The 13,487-nt window shown below is 43.0% G+C and overlaps 1 protein-coding gene across 1 annotated transcript in view; it reads left to right on the forward strand.

Annotated features, from left to right (window-relative positions):
* The first annotated feature begins 1,137 nt into the window (after positions 1 to 1,137).
* LOC115089363 (sodium/bile acid cotransporter-like) overlaps positions 1,138 to 13,487 on the forward strand; it is a 54,824-nt gene continuing 42,474 nt past the window's right edge. The window contains exon 1 of the mRNA XM_029597453.1: positions 1,138 to 1,535. Coding sequence (XP_029453313.1) covers positions 1,138 to 1,535 — 398 coding nt within the window. The remainder of the gene's footprint in view (positions 1,536 to 13,487) is intronic.

Consider the following 13,487-nt stretch of genomic DNA (forward strand, 5'->3'; position numbering starts at 1 on the left):
AATTCTGCTGCCTAAAGCCGCCGCCTCAGCCTGCCTCATGATAGAATTACCCTGGTAAGTCTCCGTGTATGCATGTGTGGTAGTGTGGTTAGTTGTGTGTTAGTTTATGAGGATATTCTTTGTTTTATGTAGATTTATTAATAATTTTATTAACAGTTTTTTTATTTTATTACATTTTAATGTACCTTTTTAGACAATTATATTTGATTTTATGATTTTGTAACATGTAAACCGTTGTGATGTATATTATGAACAAGAATCTTTAAATAAATAAATAAATAAAAATAAATAAATAAGTTTTAGGTCTTATTTGCTCTATATACTCTTTACTGTACAATTTGCCTATTTTTGTTTTGCATTGGTTTGGCACATGCCCTTTGGCAGTTGTTTGTTTATGGAGACCCAATAAAAGATATTTAAAAAATAAATAAATAAAGGCACACAATGTGCTTTGGAAGGAGATAAAAGGAGGAGAAAGGAAAAAAAGAGAGGGGGGGAGGGGTGGTGGTAACTAATGTATTCTGGCCTGACAAAGAGTTAAAAGCTCCTGCCTGTTTGGGAATCAATGGCAAGAACGTTCAGGGAATTTAAATGCGTTCTAAGAACAGGAAATCACAATCTTGAATTGCATGACTGCTCCTCTGAAAGGTTTCCCCAACAGAGCCCTTCTGTAAAAAAAATCTCATGATTCAACACCAGTCCCTCATCTGATGTTCTCTGCCTCCAGCTTTAAAACCGATTCTTTCAAGGATGGAATAACAGGGTAGAAGCGCAAGCCACCCGATGTTACAGGAAAACTGCACATCTTTAATCTGGGTCAAGGTTTGCACAGGGAAAGCCTTGAAATAAATGCACCCATAGGTGATGTATTCACCATAATCAGGGAGAGCGTGAAAAGCTTGATCTGCGATCCAAAGGAACAGAGATGCTCTGACCTTGAATAAAGGTAAACTGTTTCACTTTGGGGGAGGGGGGTTGTGTTGCTACCCTGAATCTGTATTTTTCTGTTTCTGTTGCTGCTAAGCTTTGTTTTTGGCATAAACAGTTACAATAAATCTCCTGCACTGTTTCCCAGCGTGGCTAAAACTCTTCTTGTCTCTACCCCAGTCTTCGGCAGTTGGTTACAGAATATGCACAATGAATGGCACCAGTGAAATTTACAGGAACAAGATGGATTGGGATCTAGCTAAAATGGACCATGTTTCACCTAACTTTACAGAGCCCTTCCTGTTTGGCCAGAAGATCACCAACAGAGCTGTGGATGTCATCTCTGTCATCATCCTCTTCATTGTCATGATGTCACTAGGTTGCACCATGGAGATACCTAAGATCAAAGCTCATTTTATCAAACCCAAAGGGGTTGGTATAGCTGTAATAGCACAGTATGGGATTATGCCCCTAACAGCCTTTGCTTTGGCCAACCTCTTCCAACTGAGTCCTATTGAGTCTCTGGCAGTGCTCATCTGTGGCTGCTGTCCTGGTGGAAATCTCTCCAACATTTTGAGTTTAGCACTCAAAGGAGACATGAATCTCAGGTAAGAACTGGCTTCTCTCCTATCTACATCCTGCCAAGTTTCCTCTTTTATATACGTTATACTACTGTACTTATCCTCTCCTCCTTCATATCTGACACAGCAGAACAGGTAAGCGTTCATGAACAAGAATAGCATGCATATTCCTTCCATAGGTGCAGGAAGGATTTCCTTCACTCCCCTTGGGAAAGTGTGCAAGATAATAAGATAATTGGATAGAATTTAGATGAGGCACAGCTAATATGAGGCAGCATAAGTAAAATACCATCATATAAAATAATTCCTGCACAGAAATTTGAATATCTTTTTCTATCATTGGGGCTGAGGCAAGTTTACCAGTGTCGGTCTTCATAACCGGGCACCCGCGGCGGGGTCACATTAGCAAGGAGGCAAGCGACCCTAGCACCTCCTTGCTAGCACGACCCCCTAATTTGAGTATTGCATGGCGACCCCTTGTGGGCGCCATGCGCACGTTAGGAAAGTGGGCGCTGGCTTTTCAGAGCGCTTTATATTGCATCCACCCCATTGTGTTTTTTTGTTTCCCTCACATATAGTGTTGTGGTCTCTCTTTTTATCTAGTGAGTTTTTTTCCTCACTAATTTTTCCTAGCTCATTTTTCCATTTTGTATTTATTTATCTGTTTCCAATCTGTCTCTTTCCTCCTTTGTTCTGCCACTCTCTTCCTTAGTTGTGGCGTCTTTCTATGTCTTTCTCATTTGGCATTCTCTTTTACCTGAACAAAGCTTTTAGGCTCTGTGATAGGAATCTGTTTTAATTCCATTGTAAATTAAATGATGTTTTTATTTGCACTCACAATTTGGAGCCTTATTGACCGCAGAGTACAAGCTTTATATGTTGTTACACATAATTTTGTGATTTTAGTTCTGCGCTTTGCAGTATTCACTTCATTTAAGTTCCAGAAATCACCTATCTACACAATTGTGCTGATTATCACTGGCAATTAGAGGTGTGTATTGAAATCTAAAATAAATCAAAATAAATTACAGGACATTTAAAACAATGCACAGCATAAAAACAATCAAAACCCCCATTAAAAACAAAACATCCAGCACAAATTACCCAACCACAAAACCACCTTCCTACTTACCCCGGTCTGTCCTGCCAAAAACTGACCAAGAATAGGGCCCTTATTACAATGGAAAGAGTTGTGCCTTCACCTTCTTCCTAAAGGAGAGATAATTCACCTCCACTCTCACCTCCAAAGGGCCACATACTAAAAACACTCTTTTTCTGTTTACCACCTTACAAACATCCTGTTTAGTTAGGACATGGACCAGTGCTGCTGTTAAAAGAATGCAGATTTCGATTAGGTACATAGCTACTGATCCTGTCCTGCAGATAACTGGCACCCAACCCTGGCAATGCCTTATACGTCATGGTCATTAACTTAAATTGTGCCCTTTTTTCAACTGGCAACTAGTGAAGGTGAATTAAAAAATATGTCACACTCATCCTCTTGGGAAACCAAAAATTAAATAAGCTACCATGTCCTGTAAATGAAGATTAGGGGCACTTTGAATCAGGGAGGGTTTTGGAAGGTGGGGGGGGGGGGGGGTTGTAACAGAAACATTCTGAGGTATTCATAGTAATATTGACATCACTAAACATTTGTAGTCATTATAATGGATGAAAAGTAAAACAATATGGACTACCCAACCCCCATATGCATTCATTCCATCTTTCCCATATTCACTAGCAACTTCTGGGATTCAAACCATTCTGATATTCCAACCCATCATTTATCTTCTTCATGGATTCTGTTAGACCCTTACCCATCGGAAACAAAAGCTGAACATTATCCACATAAATAAACCCTTTAAAACCCTGCTTCCAGGTAATTGACCCTAAAGGTTGCAAAAAGAGATTGAACAACAAAGGAGATAATAGGGATCCCTGAGGCTACCCCACAATCTGAACTACAAGGAGCAGAGAACTCACCCCTCACTTGAACCACTGCCAACCATCCTGTCGAAAAGGACATGAGCCATCTCAGCCCTGTCCTACCTAGTCCCAGCTTCTTACATCTCTCCAAAAGCAACCCATGATTCACCAAGTCAAAAGCACTTGATAAATTAAACAATATCAAAACACCGAATACCCCTTATCTCTATATATCAAAATCTCATCTTGTTCTGCTGCTAAAACTGTCTCTGTGCCATATCCCTTTCTAAAGTTTGATTGGTACATATCCAACCCCCTCAATCTCATCCAAATTACTAGTTAATTAATAATACACCACTTTCTCAAATTCTTTAGATAGAAAAGGGCTATTTAGACACAGGATGGTAACTAGCAGTGGTGTAGCCACGGGTGGGTCTAGGTGGGCCATGGCCCACCCACTATGGGCTCAGGACCACCTAAACAGGGCTACCTGACACCAAATGAGGCCTGGTCACTGCCGACTCCATTATCAGGGTGACTGAAGAAGAAGAAGGCCCTGTTGAAGCAAGGCCGCCACGGGAGCCCATCCCCATGGCAGCGAAGAAGAAGTCTGGCCCCACCGAAGCAAGGCCACCATGGGAGCTCATCCCTGTGGCGGCGAAGAAAAAGGCCTGCTGGAGTAAAGCTGCAAAACAATATAATATAAATTCTGCTATTGCATAGAGCTCATATCCAGTCTCTTAATAGAGGTATATTGCGACCGTCATATAGTGCCACTGACTGCTTGCGGCTTATAGGGGAAGCCCACGAAGCACTGGGGCTTTCTAATCATAGGTCGCTTATACCAGAGTTCATGTATTCTCCCATAAGGAGCTATAACACCATCAGAGGAATGCACCACGTATAAAAGTTGTAATGTGCACTTATCTCTGGAAATCCACAAGTATAACAATCTCTTATGCAGTCCTGAAGTCCGTCCTCCGTTTCGGAGTAGTCGGAGTAAAGTCGGAGTAAAGCTGCAGCAGCGGAAGAAGAGGTTTCGTGGTGAGGCCCGGTGCATGCATGTGAGAATGGGAGTCTGAGTGTAGGAGTTTGTGCATGAGAATGGGAGCCTGGGTGTTTATATGTGAGAATGGGAGCCTGAGTGTGGGTGTTTGTGTGTGAAAGAATGAGAGCCTGAGTGCATGAGTGAGAGCTTGTGTGTGTGTGTGGTAGAACATATGAGAGTGAGAGCTTGTGTGTGTAAGGGAGTCTGTGAGAGAAAGCATGAGCCTTGGTGTATTGTGTGAGAGAGAGAAAGGGAAGAAGATAGGCGAGAGAGAAGAAATGGAAAGAGAAAATGACCCTGGAGAAAGAATTAGGAAAAGTCTGACAAGGAGAAAGTGGAAAAAAGAGACTGGGACCAACTGATTAGAAAAATAAAAGATCAGACAACAAAGGTAAAAAAAAAAATTATTTTGAGATTTTAGCCATCTTTGGTATGGTGCATTTCTTATAATTTGTATTTTGCTCTTTAGCATTCCACTGTTCAGACTCTGGTTTTTCAGGTTTCCCAGTTTCTTTTTCTAAATTGTAGTCCCTTATTTCTGTATTAGGTAAAAGTCAGCCTATGTGGTGACTGAGGTGCAATATTGCTGCTAGTGTGTAGTTTCTCTCCGGCTTATTCGGTTTATCTTAGTAGGTGGTGTATTAATGCCCTAGGGGCCGGTGTAGTATTTGCATTGCTTCATTTTCATAAGGTTGCAGTTATTTGATTACTGAGAGTCAATGCTATTACCATATGGTATGGCAAGGTTCAAGGTGTTTTTTTGTTTTTGCAGGGATTTGTGTTACTTCACAAAATGTTTAGCAGTGGAGGGAGTCTTTTTTTGGCTTAGGTGACTCCAGAATTTGTATATAGTTTGTTTTTTTTCATGTTGGATTGTAATATGAACTGTCGTAGTTTTGCTCTTATGATTATTTACTGTAATTATGGTGATCTCTGCCTTTCTGAAAAGAGGATTTGTGAAAGAATACATTGATATTTGCTTTATGACATGATTGATTTGATCTGATGTTTATGTGCTATTAGCTTTTAACTGATATTTGTATTTATAAATTGCAATAAATATAAAATAAAATAATACAGATTTATAAGGAATTTTTACTGCTGGTAAGTGCTTGAAATAAGAGTTAAAATATTCCAAAAGGTTTCACTCATGATGCGTAAGGGCTGTTGTAGACTTCTTAGGAACCCATTGGAGTACAATTAGTAGTTTGTTAACCTTGGGCCCATCCAAAAAAATCAGTTCTGGCTACGCCACTGGTAACTAGCATAATTCATCCTATCCAAGGTGCCTCGTTTCAAAACAGGAGTCACCACAGACTTTTTCAAAACACTTGGTAGAGAACCTTCCTCAGGAGAGAAGTTAATAAAAGATTGTAACCTCTGCAACAAATCATCTGGAAGCAATTTATTAAAAAATGAGGGGCACGGATCCAAACAACATTTAGTTGCTCTACAAGATGACAAAATATTCAACTCTGTACTACCCAATGAGGCAAACATTTCCATACCCATCCCATCCTTATAATTCTACTTATTCTGCCCTATCTCCCACCCCCACCCCCATCCCCACCATCCTCCAATCCCTCCACCTCCACCTCATCCGGCAGTTGCCCAAAGGATCTACAATTTTCCTGAACTTTTCCCTTCCAAAATCTCTCAAAACTATCACCATCAAGCAAGCAACTCAGGTATCATTGGCATTGGTTTACAACCTGCCTCCAACAGGGATTGCATAATCCAAAAAAAATCTCTTGTGGCATATCTTCCTCCTCCTCCTCATTCCATTCCCTCAAAAACTGTTTCTTTGCTTGCTTGCTTTCAAAAACATTACCTGTTGACTACCTTCCACCAAACAAATTTATCTTCCTATGAATGAGATTTAATCCATCTCCTCTAATCTCCAACCTCTTGCCTTTGCCCATTAAGTTCAGAGGAGAACCAAAGAGCAGAAACCCTGTTCCTTCCGTCCCTTGCCCTCACTGAGACTAGCCTATGCAACACTGAAATAATAGAGGTATTCCAACACACCACCAACTTATACAATCTCTCTCTATATATCTATCTTCCCTGCTCCAGGATGATACTAGCATGCTACCCCTCACCCCTTCATCCCATTGTTTTCCCCTGGCTAGGCTTGGGCAGATATGTCTAGTGTAGGAATATCACTCAACAGAGAAAAGCCCTCTACTTTCATCTCCAGCCCCTTTATTTCCAGACAGCCTGCAGGGAACAGAAGGGAAGGGGGGGTCAGGTTTTCCAAGCACATGCACACATCCTGAGCAGCAGAAGCAGTCAGTCAGCGCCCCTCCTACAACCAGAGCCCCAGAGGCATGGCCCATCCCTGCCCCCATCTCCTAGAGTATGCCGCTGGGCCACAGCATCTGGTCATACAGGAGAAAAGGTGACTATGACTGCAACATTGGCCCTTGCAAATGGAGGAATTGGCCACAGCAATATCAGCCTGCTGGGACTCAGATAAAGCAACGGCCAGTTGTGTGGGCCAGGATGGAATCAGCATTGGCAACAGATTGAGATTCAGGGAACTTTAGCAACTATGACACCCAAATGATGCAGCAGCTGGAATGGGAGTTTAAAGAAAGAAAGGAAGGCTGGAAGGGAAGGGGAATATAAATAGAGAGAGAGGCTAGGGGAATAGGAGAAAGAGAGAGGTTGTGGGTGGCAAAGAGAAGCTGGGGGCTAGGAGAGAGAAAGGGAGGCTAAGGTAGTAGAAGAGAGAAGCCAGGAGATAGGGAAAGAGGCATGGGGGAGGGTGGGAGAAAGAAGGTAGAGGGGGAGAGAAGGAGAGGCTGGCAGGGAGAGAGGATGAGAGTGGCAGAGGCTGGTTGGAGCAGAGAGAAAAGAAAAGTTGGTAAGGAGTAGTGTGATAGAGATTGGCTAGGTGGAAGAGCAAGGGAGAGTGAGTTGAGGGAACAGAAGTTATGGAGGAGAGTGGGAATGACTACTGCAGTACTTTGGGGAAAATTCTGTGCTAAAAGGTTAAAAATTCTGCATCTTTGAGCAACATTTTTGTTTCTGCATTGTAGTTTGAATTAATTATTACTTAATACTTAGAGGGTGACTATCCTTATATACAATATGATGCACTAAGCGCACTGTCTGTTGGAGACTAGTGGAATATGCATGTGTGTGCCAGCACATGTGCTCCCTTCACCAGTCTCAGGCAAACACCGTCCACTGCGCTAAGGATAAGGAAAGGTAAGACTGCTTGCGGTCAGCGTGAGTGGGGGAAGTGGCAAGAATTAGGGCTGAGAATGCTGGGGTCAAAGGGGAAAGGAGGAAGGATGAGAGTCCAAAGATAGAGTGCAAGAAGGGAAAAGAGAGGTGAGACCACTGGGTTTGATCAGGGAGGAGGATTAGGCTGATAGTGCTTGAGACGAAGAATGTGAGTGCAATAATCAGGTGGGGGAAGGGGAAAGAGGGATGAGAAGGGATAAAAGTGCTGTGGACCAGGGGAGAGGAGAAGGAGGAATAAGAGTGCTGGATTTGGGTTGGGTGGGAGAAGGGAAAGGGGAGATGAGACCACTGGGGTTGAGCAGGGAGGAGGAGGGATAAGAAGGTTCATGTAGGGTGGGGGAGGGTGGGGGAGGGGGAGGGGGAAGGAAGGGTAAGACTGCTGGGATCCAGCAGCGGGGGAGGATTAGGGCTGAGAATGTTGGGGTCAAAGGGGAGAGGAGGAAAGATGAGAGTGCAAGGATTGGGTGGGGGAATGGGAAGGTGGGATAAGACTCTTTGGGTCCAACATTGGGGAGATGGGATAAGAGTGCTGGGGCCAGCAGAAGGGACGTGGAGAAGAAGGGATGAGAGTCATGGAGTCAGGTCAGCTGGGGGAATGGAAAAAAGAAATGAGACTGTTGGTGTTAAGCAGTGAGAGAGTAGAGGGTCAAGCAAGAGAGGGGGAGGGGAAGATGAGGAATGAGAGTGATGGGTTCAGCTCCTGTGGAGGAAAGGGAAAGATGAGATTGCTGGGGTCATGCAGGAGGCAGGGAGGAGGAGGGAATTGAGATCTATAATTGGGCAGGGGAAGGAGAACTGAAACTACTGGGGTCGAGCAAAGGGGCATGGAGGGAGAGGAGGGAAAGATTGGAAGAGCTGTGGGGGGTGAGAGACTGGGAGTCGATCGGGAAGAAGGAATGAGTGTGCTAGGATCCACGGGAAGAGGAATGAGACTGCTGGGTTCAGAACAGGGAAGATGGGAAGTTGGATTGTGCTGGATTTTGATCTGGAGAGCAAAAAAATTTATAGTGTTTGGTTTGGTTTGGGCAAGAGGGTGAAGAAGGAATGACAGTGCTGAGTTTTATAGCCAGAGCTCAAACTTGGGAGTGAGGGGTTAACATGCATAGGACATGCATAAGTCTTGAATGAGTAGATGTTACTCGGTTATTTTCACTTTCGAATAATAGAAGGACTAGGGGGCATTCCATGAAGTTAGCAAGTAGCACATTTAAGACTAATCGGAGAAAATTCTTTTTCACTCAACGCACAATAAAGCTCTGGAATTTGTTGCCAGAGGATGTGGTTAGTGCAGTTAGTGTAGCTGGGTTCAAAAAAGGTTTGGATAAGTTCTTGGAGGAGAAGTCCATTAATGGCTATTAATCAATTTTACTTAGGGAATAGCCACTGCTATTAATTGCATCAGTAGCATGGGATCTTCTTAGTGTTTGGGTAATTGCCAGGTTCTTGTGGCCTGGTTTTGGCCTCTGTTGGAAACAGGATGCTGGGCTTGATGGACCCTTGGTCTGACCCAGCATGGCAATTTCTTATGTTCTTAGAGGTAATGAGAATCTGGTTAAGGAGGAGAGGAATAAATAGGAGACTTCAGGGTGGGCTTCCCATGCCTATCCCGGGGATCCTACAGTCAGCTGGGTTTTCAGGATATGCACAATGAATATGCATGAGTTAGTTCTGCAGGTACTACTTCCATTGTATGCAAATCTGCCTTATGCACATTCATTGTGCATATCTAAAAACCTGGCCTGTTTGTGGCTCTCAAGAATCAGAGTTGCTCACCCCTGCAGTATATTATTTTGACAAAAAAATATACAGAATTTTGCAAAATTGAGTGCATAATTTTACATTGTTGGGTAGGGAATTTAACATAAAAACAACATAAAGTCCATGCTGGGTCAAACCAGGGTATATTAAGCCCAGCATCCTGTCTCCAACAATGGCCAGTCCAGTTTGCAAGAAGCAGGCAGATCCCTAAAAGTAGATTTTTCAAATATATCAGAGAAAGAAGGGAGGCCAGAAGTGAAATTGAAAGGTGTACCGTGAAATTGAAAGGTGATGAGGAGCAATGTGTGGAGAGAAACGATGAAATGGTGCAAACCATCAGACACAGACACAGCAATAATTAATCAACTACCTACAGAGGCTTACGACTTCTTCTCGCTTCCTCGTCAAAAAAAAAAGGGAGGAGGTATTCTTCTAGCAACTAAAAAGGACCTCAGATTCTCTCTACATCAATCCAATTCCAATTCAAAACTTGAATTCGGCTTCTTCACCTCAGACAAGCTCCAAATCCTTCTCGTATATGCTCCCCCAGGACTCTTGGAATCAGATGCTTCACCACTGGTCGAACTAACCTCCTCCCTCATCAACTTTGACTTACCAGCTATCATTCTAGGTGATTTCAACATGCATGTTGATAACCCTACCCTATCACCTAACTGTGAAACTCTTCTCACAGCCTTCACAGCACTAGGCTTCACTCAATTAGTTAACAAACCTACCCACAAAGCTGGCCACACGCTAGACCTGATCTTCGTTAACGCTGCAATCAAGCCCGCATCTATCCCAAATTGCACTAAGGTCCCGTGGTCAGATCACTACCTCATAACAACTTCATTCTCTATAAAAGATACCAACCCAGCTTGCACTCCTTCGCCCTCCTTCAATTACAGGAAAACTTGCTCCCCAGAAGACCTTAACAATCACCTTTCACCACTACTCCACCAACTGGACCTTACAGATCCCAACGCAGCGCTTCGATCATGGAATACAATCACCGAAACTATAGCTAACAAGCTATGCCCCCCTATTACAAAAAAAACCACACCAGAATTCCTCCAAAAGACAGCCATGGTTCTCTTCAGAACTAAGAAAGCTCAAACTCCAACTAAGACAAAATGAGGCTAAATGGCGCAAAAACCCAGGAACCAACACCCTTTCAATCTACAAATCATCTCTGCAGCAATACAAATCAAGCACCTTAAGATCCAAGAGGGACTACTACGCCTCGAAGATACACAACCTTGTATTCGATGCCAAAGCCCTCTTCAGCTATGTAGCCAACCTCACACAATTAAACCAACCAGAGATTGCTCATGACCAAGCTCAATCGAAAGCGGAAGAATTAGCTCTATTCTTCAGCAACAAAATCAATACTCTTCTATCACAGCTCCCCACGAACCCCACTGTTCCACTAACCACTCCTCAACCCTCATCAACTACACTCAGTTAGAAGAACTTGACACAACTTCATCCATTGAGATCCAAGGAATTCTTAGGAAAATGAAACCTTCCTCTCACCCTTCAGATCACATCCCAGCCAAACTACTACTATCAATTCCAGAATCTATCTCCAAAACCTTGGCAGATATCATAAATTGCTCCCTTACACAAGGATTCTACCCTGACAACCTCAAACTTGCCTCACTCAAACCCCTGCTCAAAAAACCAAATCTCGACCCAAACGATTCTAACAACTTAGACCGATAGCCAACCTCCCATTCATAGCCAAGATAATGGAAAAATTGGTAAACTCACGTCTCTCAAACTACATTGAAGATAATAACCTTCTATTCCCATCACAATACGGATTCCGTAAAACTTTAAGCACAGAAGCCCTCCTCATCTCTATGACTGACCACATCATCCTAGGCTTAGACAAAGGACAAGCCTTCCTTCTGATACTACTCGACCTTTCGTCTGCATTTGATACGGTTAATCACTCCCTTCTCATCAACCAACTAACAGCCATAGGTATCTCAGGCACTGCCCTATCATGGTTCAGAACCTTCCTCAGCAACAGAGGATATAAGGTTAAGATTCATAATAAAGAATCCTCTCTTCACCCCGCGTCAGTAGGAGTCCCTCAGGGCTCATCCCTGTCTCCTACCTTGTTCAACATTTATCTGTTACCCTTATGTAAACTTCTCACCGACCTCAATCTCAAACACTTCCTCTATGCAGACGATATCCAGGTCTTGATCCCCATCGAAGAGTCACTCGCAAAAACTCTGTCTCACTGGGAAACCTGCCTCCAAAATATCAAACAGCTTCTCACAAGTCTCAACCTGATACTAAATTCATCAAAAACGGAACTTCTACTCATCACACCAGAAAACAGCTCCCTCACACTCACCCATCCTACCGTACCAAATACTACACAAGTAAGAGACCTAGGAGTTCTAATTGACAATCACCTAAACCTGAAAGCCAACATCAACAAAACCACCAGAGACTGCTTTTATAAGCTCCAAGTGCTGAAAAGAATACGACCTCTCTTCCACACACATGACTTTAGAACGATTCTACAATCAATCATTTTCGCAAAGCTGGACTATTGTAACACCATCATGCTAGGTCTCCCCTCATCACACACCAAACCATTGCAAATGGTCCAAAATGCCTCCGCCCGTATACTCACTAACACCAGGAGAAGAGAACACATAACCCCTATCCTGATGGACCTTCATTGGCTGCCCATACACTTCAGAATAATCTACAAGGCCATTCTCACCATTTTCAAAAACATCCATCAATTAGCTCCAATCGATCTCCATATCCCCCTCCGATTACACCACTCTACAAGACCGACAAGAGATGCTTACAAAGGTTCACTTCAAGTACCTCCAGCCAAAACTACCAGACACATCACGCTTAGAGATCGGGCATTCTCCACAGCCGGTCCAACTTTATGGAGCTCCATTCCCCCGGATCTTAGAATGGAACCCAGCATCTCAACATTCAAGAAAAAACTCAAGACATGGCTGTTCACGCAGGCATTTCCTAACTCCAACATTATTTAATCTCCCATCAATCAACACGCTTCGCTAGTAATAACGTTAATAAATGTTATTTATTCAATGCTATCTATACTTATATATAATTATCTGATCTTCATTTTCCTTCTCACTCCAAGTTATTGATTTCCTTGTTATATGTAACTGCTTTTTCTGCACTATTGTTCAAATTGTAAAGTTTTATTATTATTACACCCCTGTTTCTTGTGAACCAGCATGATGGGACTATCGTCCTGAATGTTGGTATATAAAAAAACTTAAATAAATAAATAAATAAATATTAATCAAATACTTCAGTTTGGTATTCACTGAAGAGAGATCCTGGAGAAGGACCACTGCTGGTTGACAAGTCCATAGGTGGGGATGGGGGGGGGGGGGGGGGGGGGGGGTAGACAAAACTTTGTTTATAGAACAGAATGTATGGGAAGATATAGCAAACTGGAAGTAGATAAGACCATGGGACCGGATAAGGTACATCCCAGGATACTGAGGGAGCTCAGAGATGTGCTGGCAGGTTCGCTGAAGGACCTGTTAAATAGATCCTTGAAAGCGGGAGTGGTGCCGTGGGATTTTAGAAGAGCGCTTGTGGTCCTGCTTCAAAAGAGTGGTAGCAGAGAGGAGGCTGGAAACTACAGGCCAGTTAGCCTCACCTCGGTAGTGGGAAAATTAATGGAGACACTACTGAAGGAAATGATAGCGAACTATCTACAAATGGGTGGGTTGCTGGATGCCAGGCAGCATGGATTCAACAGGGAAGGTCCTGTCAGACAAATCTGATTGATTTATTTTGATTAGGTGACTAGAGAATTGGATCAAGGAAGAGCGATTGATGTGATCTACTTAGATTTCAGCAAAGTTTTTGATACGGTCCCGCACAGGAAGTTTGTGAATAAAATGAGAAGCTTGGGAGTGAGCGGCAAGGTGGTGGCGTGGATTACAAACTGATTGACTGATAGGAGA

This window comes from Rhinatrema bivittatum, chromosome 4, assembly GCF_901001135.1.
Source record: "Rhinatrema bivittatum chromosome 4, aRhiBiv1.1, whole genome shotgun sequence".
Lineage (NCBI taxonomy): Eukaryota > Metazoa > Chordata > Amphibia > Gymnophiona > Rhinatrematidae > Rhinatrema > Rhinatrema bivittatum.